This window comes from Malania oleifera, chromosome 12 (assembly GCF_029873635.1).
Source record: "Malania oleifera isolate guangnan ecotype guangnan chromosome 12, ASM2987363v1, whole genome shotgun sequence".
In the NCBI taxonomy this organism is placed as follows: Eukaryota; Viridiplantae; Streptophyta; class Magnoliopsida; order Santalales; family Ximeniaceae; genus Malania; species Malania oleifera.
Genome location: NC_080428.1, coordinates 64,458,241 through 64,466,600, shown reverse-complemented (window position 1 = coordinate 64,466,600; position 8,360 = coordinate 64,458,241). Strand labels below are relative to the sequence as shown.

General features: G+C 35.7%; 1 protein-coding gene across 1 annotated transcript; it reads right to left on the bottom strand.

Moving 5' to 3' along the window:
- Positions 1-3,588: 3,588 nt before the first annotated feature.
- LOC131143720 (uncharacterized) lies at positions 3,589-8,108 on the bottom strand. The gene is made up of 6 exons (XM_058091988.1): positions 7,776-8,108; positions 7,432-7,564; positions 6,677-6,801; positions 6,384-6,530; positions 4,998-5,163; positions 3,589-3,840 (listed from the first exon to the last, which is right to left on the bottom strand). Exons 1-5 carry the CDS (start codon positions 7,992-7,994, stop codon positions 5,029-5,031), a joined length of 759 nt encoding a protein of 252 aa, XP_057947971.1. The 5' UTR covers positions 7,995-8,108; the 3' UTR covers positions 3,589-3,840; positions 4,998-5,028.
- Between the last annotated feature and the right edge of the window lie 252 nt (positions 8,109-8,360).

The window sequence follows — 8,360 nt, the reverse complement described above, 5'->3', positions numbered from 1 at the left end:
GTAGCTTGAAGGTTCATTGAGAACAAGAACAGTGATGATGAGGCATTGGCAGGATGGGTAGGGCACAGTACCATCAGAAAACACTTTAGGGCGAGAGGAATTGGTCTGGGCTCAAGTTATTATGGGTGACCGAGGAGAGACAAGGATTGAAGGATCATTTGGGGGGATGGAGGGTGAAGGAGGTGAGGGGTTTGATGTTTGGAGGGATCGGGAGGTAGAAGAAGATGTAGGGGAAGACATATGTAGTAGTGGACTGGGGCTTGGGCCGAGAAAAGAAGGAGATGGTGAGTGAGTTGGGCTTGTGGGAGGTAAGTGTGGGGTTGGGCCAAGGATTGAAGATGAAAGAATAGGTAAGGAGGCTTGAGTAAAAGGAATAGACGGTGAAGAAATTATGGGTCAAGATTGTGCAAGAGGAAAAAAGGTTTCATCAAAGGTGACATCACGGGATATGTAAAGTCTATTTTTAGAGAGATCTAAAAATCTGTATCCCTTGTGGGAAGCATTATAGCCAAGGAATAAGCAAGGATTGGACCAAAAATTAAATTTTTTGGAAAGGTATGAGCGAAGGTTGGGCCAACAAAGGCAACCAAACACCTTCAAAAAATTGTAAACGGGTTCATGATTATAAACCATTGAATAAGGAGATTTATGATTTAATGTAGGAGAGGGGAGATGATTTATTAAGTAAACTTCAGTTTCAAAGGCATCGACCCAATGATAAAAGGGAAGAGATACTTGGGCCAAAAGGGCAAGCCTAGTTTCAACAATATGACGATGCTTTCTCTCAACAAGTCCATTTTGTTGATGGGTGTGAGGACATGAAAGGCGATGTTGAATACCAAGTTTTTTGACACATGGAGGTGATGGGTTTAAATTCACCATCACCATCAATTTGTAAGGTTATTAATTTGGTGTTAAACATTCTTTCAACAAAGGGTAAAAAATTAGAAAAAAAATATGTGAATGACATTAGATTTTTGTTTAATAGGGAATAACCAAGTGAATCTGGTATAGTGATCCATAAAAGAAACATAGTATTTATAACCCAAATGAGATACAAATGAAGATGGGCCCCAAATGTCCTAACAAATTAATTCCAAGGGCCTATGATACATGGCCCGACTTGAAGAAAAAGGAAGCTCATGTGATTTTGCAAGAGGGAAAATCAAACATTTGAAGAAGTCTTTTGAGGTGCAATTCGTCAAACAACTGGTGTGCAGAATGCAATGGACAAGAGCTCACTTGTGAGTTTGTCCCACATTGGAAAAATTGAGTGGATGATGGGTGCTTATATACATTGTTGGGCCCAAGACTTAATAGGCTTAAGCTTTTGGGTCAAGTTGGTGCTCACTCATGTGTATTAAACCCACCCATGGACCCCTTTAGTGCTAACAAGTGGTATCAGAACCGACGATTCATAACTTTGGGTAAGCAACATCGTAAAAGTCGAGACGTGAAGCTAATTATCCTGACGTGCTAATAGCTGGAGGACCAAGTGTGTGACCGAGATTGATTGGTCACCATAAGAGAGGTTGGTGAGTTGAAATCTACTCTGAAACTATTTTGCTTGTGAGTGAGAGGAGAACATGGAGGAGAGGAAACACCATAGATCATGGGATGTGGAAGAAGAGGGCACATGGACGATAATTATTTCAAAGAGATAGGAGAAGAGAACACTGAGGACCAGCTAAACAGTACGCCTCCAGGCTAAAAAATCAAGGTCAAGTTTGGGTGGCTGCTCTGCAATTGCATGGAGAATTTCAAGTGGAGAAGGAAACGAGTCATCAACATAGGAGAAGAGGTCCTAACCCCTTAGGTAAGTTGTGATTTAAACTTTCTAGAGGAGATAGTTTTCTGTGGTGAGTTTGGTAGTAACAATGTGAGAGAGTAAAGAAGCAATGGAAGGCACTGAGGGAAGGGAGGAAGAGGATAACTCCATGGATCTGAAGACAATCTAGTCATGGCTGCTCTGATACCATGTTGACAACAATGAAAACCTTTTGTGTGTACTCTACATTTTATTTAAGAAAAGTTGTGTCTATATATATACATTTCATAAGGAATCAAAGAATGTAAAATGGTTACAAGTTAACAGAAGAGAATATATTTGGTTACAACTTACTCTACTATATAGTTAGGGTGGTAAAACTGCTAATAGTTATAACAGCATGGCCTGGGACGTGTCTCTCAGACAAGATCAGTGCGTATAGTCAAATAAAACAAAGCTTAGTGCAAAAAAGAAGGGGAGGAGAATGATCCCATTGAAAAAGAACAAAAAATTCAATTATCAGAGCAATTACAAACCCAATAGCAGATTCTACAACTATCATTGATTAGTACGTATGGTCAAATAAAGCAAAGCACAATGCAAGAAAGAAGGGGAGGAGAATGATCCCTTTGGAAAACAAAAAACAAAAAATTCGACTATTAAAGACATTGTAGATCCAATAATAGATTCTACAACTGTCACTAATGCACAAAAAAGATACGCTACAATTGAAATAAGGTCGCTTAAAATTAAAATATAAATTAACATTTTATAATTTTTAAAAATAAAAAATAAAAATTATTTTCCACTCTTTGACAAGTCCTAAACTTTTACCCCACTTTTGTTCCGAGGAATAATACTTTTTACTCCTATTAAAGGAATTAAAATTTATAATTTTTATAATCTTGGAAACATCAATGGAGACCTAATCAAAATTCAATTATCCTAGTTATTAAATAAGCAAGATTAAACTTTTATAAGGTTTTCATTTTGAGGATTAAATTTTTGTACTGTCTTTGCTACAAGAACTAAATTTTTCAGATGATAAGACAGAAAAAAAATTAAGATCATATTTGGTCAGACAAATTTTCTACTTCTAGAAATAAAATAACCCTAATAAAGATGACAAAATAAAATGTGTGGTTTAAGTAAATATTAATACAAAAAAAATTATTAATCCAAAATGAGAAACTGACAAAGAATGAGCATTTCTCAATCTTCATTAATATATATATATATATATATTAATATACCAAATTAATTAATAAATTTTAATTTACATATCATTAACAGTTGATCTTTCTTAATTTTTAATTATGTTAGGATAAATTTTTTCTTTTTAATAATATTTGGTATTGAGATAAAATAAAATAAAAAATAAACATCCTTCTTATTTTCTTTTTCTTCACTTTCTTCCATCAAAATCCTTAGTCCAAATAGATTACTTCAAAAACCCAGGAAAAACCCTCCCAATTCATAAATGAAACCAGTTTACAGAATTTTCTGGCAAGACTGAACCATCAAATAACAAGCCTTCATCCTTTGCAAATTCGTACCCAAAAATTTTACGCATCAGCTCCAATGTTCTCAAGGATCATCAACTAGAGCTGCAAAGTACAATCAAACTTAAATAATGTTTAGATTTAATGTAAGTGACATGATCAAACCTCCGAATTGTAAACTTCGTTGTCATCTTGACACCCGACATGGATTTCAGAAACCCTTCATCACAAATGCTAGGAGGATAATGCATGCTCAAATTTACCAGGTTCAGCTATAAAGCCACATCCACAGATGCTGCAAATGATGGAGATCTACTATTGCGAGGAAGAGTAGAAAGACGATTAAATTAAAATGTACCGTGCTCGTCTCCAAAACTTCAATTACAATTGTAAATCACAAAACTGACACAAAGTCTTCACACACTCAAGAAACTCTAAACAACTCAAGAAAGAAGTTTCCAAATGTTTCAAAGGCATCCCATTCAACTTGCACAAGATGAACAAAATAGGCATTTCGGAGCAGCTTTTTTCTGAGAATTAGGCGACTAGTTCATGGTGCTTGTGATCATCCTACACAGAAAGCAAACAATTCTACAGGGTCAGAAATCTATAACTTATCCAATCAAACCGGTTGACTGATCAATAAATCGATCATTCAATATACAAAACCAATTATCTGGGCGGAACTAATTCAATGGATAACAAATACAAATCCTAGGCCTTTGTAAAATCAATGAGATGTTCAAGATTGGGAAATTGAGAGTTCTCCGTCTCACAGCAATATGTCGCTCTGCTCTTGCAGGAAAGGAACAAAAGAATTTCTCAAATTACTAATCACGCAGCTCATGTAGTAATTTTTATAGAAATATATGTTTAATTTCAAACTAAAAAAATGATTCTCAAAATATAGTACAAAATTAGAATTTAAGCGGTTCAGAGGTGAGTGTGCCCTGAGCTGCATTTAGAGTAGTGAGTGTTATTTTTTATAGAAATAGATGTTTAATTTCAAACTAAAAAAATGATTCTCAAAATATAGTACAAAATTAGAATTTAAGGGGTTCAGAGGTGAGTGTGCCCTGAGCAGCATTTAGAGTAGTGAGAGTGTTATTTTTTTATTGATGTAAAAAAAGAATGGAAAATTAACTCCAGATGAGATTGATGTAAGTTAAGGACCAGATGAGAATCACAGGATAGGCAGGAGAAACCACAGCAGAACAAAGATAATGCTGTCGAAACATGTACAAAAAATAGATCCACCCTTAAAAAACCAGTTATGATAAATGAAAAGGCAGAACAACTAACATGTGGAATTGAAGCAATTTAAAATGCCTTTCCTACTAATTTAATCAATAGGAGAGGGACTGAAAAGGGACCACACTCATATCAATGGCTAAGTGAAACATGAGGTTAGGGTCCACAAAAATTACAAAAATCAACTAACTCTGTTGCTGTATAAACTTTAAATGAGTAGAATTTTCTGCCTGATTTTTCCAGAGATGTACAACAGCACAAGAATTTAAAACTTAAGTTTGGAAAAGGTCAATTATATTCAGATAAAAACCCTACTCAGTTCTGATTGTTTCAATAGATTTTACAGGGATATACATATATAGAGATGTTTACAAAATCTATACTTTTCAAAATAAATCAATGGATTTCATCAGCATAATATAATATTTTGGGAGGAGGGGTGGGGGGTTAGGGAGGGGATTGCATTCAGAATTTACCTTGAGCTTGCGCAAAACCATTTTCTAGACCTTATTCTTCAAGCATAGCCTTGGCAGCATCAATCAGTTTTGGTCTAAAACTATCTGAAGCTCGTCCAAGGACAGTGTATCCTTCCTTGTCTTCAATATTCACATCTGCTCCATGCCGTATCAGAAGGAAAGCCGCCTGCCAACAGAAATTTTGGGAAAAAATATATATATATTGGCTCATGGGAAACCACTCTAAGAAAGGCTAGGGCTGGCAAACAAGCATATTACTTAGGCTCACTTCTTTTATAGACTTTGCAAGGTCTTTTCCTCACTAGGGCTTTCAAAAGACCTCGAACACAGCTCCTCCCCCCCCCCCCTAGGCGGTCGTCTTGAATAAAAATTAAAAAAAAAAAAAGCTACAGTACCTTCGCAAGTCTTTTGGCTGATTCATGAACTGTATGATCAATACTTCATTTTTCACATTTGAAAAGTCTTTCATAATGACAGTACCATTCAAGATTCAAACCCTTCCCCTCAAAATATAAAAAAAATTCTATTAATTTTATAAATTTATGAGTGCCAGTAGACCATAGAATTTTTATAATTAAGAGTGCTAGAAATTTTTTATTCTCACAGTTACAATATACCTCCTTACTTCATTGTTATAATCTGAAACTTTTCATTCATATGGCTTTATTTTGTAACAGAATATTGACTGTGCACAAATTATCCCCCTATAATCAGCAATTTTGGACCAAGAGCAATACAAGCTTGAAGAGCAGCTAAAGATCAGCTAGCTTGCAAGTTAGGAAAGGCAAAAGTACTACTTCCCGACCCTACTAGTGAACAGAACAGGTGCATAATGAACCCATTCTCACCTTAAACCTTCAGTGTGGTAGTTAAAATAAAGCTGCTAACATAGACATTCTATGTCTTTGATCAAGAATATACTCCTCTGAACCAAAGAAGAACACACCACTTGAAATGGATTGAAAACCTCTGATTTAAGAACAAAGAATTCTTGAAAAATATTATCTAAAGGAGATCATGAATCTTTTTTATTTTTTTGGCAATCAAGAAAAAATAACTGCATAAAATTTGAAGCAGAGGTGTCTATTTCATCAGTGACAACCTCTTCACTCATGTAAAAGTCAATGTGCATTTACCAAATTGAATTATTTTCCAAATCTTCTTTCAGTTGATTTACATCAATATCATAAACCCCAAACAGGAAACCACCACAAATTCAGGCAATAGCAGCACAACTAGAACTGGGGAAGCACCATACCAACCACAAGTAAAAGAATAAGTTGCACCTTAAAATGGTCTTAAGAAATGTATATAAATTTTATTGGATGAATATCCAATGTATAATTTAAAGATTCATCTCTTAAGAAATCCTGTAAAATGATTTACCTCTTCATTCAGGCAAATCACTGCATTCATTAGAGGCGTTTGACCTGCTTTATCAACAGCATCAACCTCTGCTCCTTCCTCAATTAGAAGTTCACACAATTTTGCATTCCCTGTGCTAGCTGCCCGATGCAATGGGGTGCACCCAACCTGAATGCAATGTAATTGAAATAATCAATGATGATATCTGTGAGGACAATAAAATTTGCTTCAGTAACTAGCATGCACATGAAGGAAAATAATTGAAATACAAATTATCCAGGTATAATAAAATACTCAGGTATGAAGCTACAAACCTTGTCCTTTGAATTAATCTTTGCACCATGTGAAATCAAACTTTCAGCAATTTTAAACCGCCCCTTGCTGGCAGCATAGTGAAGAGCAGTGCGACCACCATTATTTTTCAAATTAACTTCCGCTCCTGCTTAAAAATATTATTTTATGAATAGGCATAAAATTAATGTATTTGAGATGAGAAATGTTGCATTCTCCTACAATACAAACAGAACAGTACAACCACTAGATAACTAGAGGGGACTGGATTTGGAAATGATAGAAAGTGGATCATTTTGCTTTCATCAGTTGGTGATTGATTGAGCTAATCCATTCAATGGGTAACCTCCAACTAGAACCCCAACTACCCCTCAACCCAAAAAAAAAAAATCATCAACAGGATGATCCATATTATTTCTTTCAGAATGTCCCAGCTGGATAGCAGCAGTACTTGAGCGCATTGACACAAAAGTTAATGGCACAAGTGGCAATATTTCTGTTAGCAAGCTCGCTAAAATGAATCAAACTCATTAAAAAGAAATATAATGCACAACTATGTATGTGTGATAGCATATAGCTCCGTTTGATGATGGAGATAGAAGTGAAGTATCAGCCAAACAAAATAATGTTACATCACCACTGCATCTGCGCTAACAAGTTCCTAATATCATCTTAGACAAAGGAACACAATTCAAGTCACTAGACAGGCAAAGTTTAAAACAACAAAGAAAAAAGCTTTTGTTAATAAATTTGGGCAGAAGTCCATGAGGGTCCGCACCTCTACTTAGCAAAGTCTCCACAATTTCTGCATTCCCAATGCTAGCCGCCGAATGAAGTGGTGCCCAACCTTCTTCGTCGAGGCTGTTGACTCCACTTATTGATGGATCAGCAGCTGATAGGATATCCACTACCTGATCCGATTCCAACGATTCTCAAAATTGACAAATACAAGTACCCAAAACCCAATAAATAAGTCCAATGAGAATTTTCATTTATTTTGGATCATCCACTCGAGACCGATGTAGCCATTTTCTTTCGTTAAGAGGGGTTTTGTTTTGTCATTTTCTTCCGGGTTTCCACGGAGAAGGAGCTCAAACTAGGAGAAGAGAGAGAAAGATAAACCTCAGAGCGAGCAGAAGAGCAGGCGACGTGAAGAAGGGACCGACCGTCTTCATTCCTCAATGAGAGAGCTTTCGTGAGCTGCGCCTGGGAGAGAGGTCTGAATGTCGACGCATCGCCAGAGCTAGCCGCTTTGAAGAGGTCTTCGTCCTTGATTTGGTTTTCATCCGTTTCGGGTTTCAGAAGATCGATCTCCATGTCCATGGCCAGAGGAACGGACATGTTTGAGTTAGGGTTTTGGGTTTTTGTCCTACGTGTTTTGAAAGCTGGAAGTGATCAACTGGACGCAGTTATTTAAGTCATCCTGTTTAGTCAAATTTAGCTTAATTGAGTTCCAACTTTAAGAATTCAACTCAGGTTTTAATTAAAGTTTTTAAAAAACTTTATCAAATCAGGGTTTAATATGGGAATTTAAAATTTTACAATAAAATTGGGCTTTAGGAATTAGGCTTTTTAAAAATCACAAATGGATTAATATATATTTATATATATACATCTATCAAAGTTGCCAGTAATAAAGACCCCTTGAAATAATAAAAAACATATCAACAAATTAAATTTCGCCATTAAAAAAGGATTGTACGATCA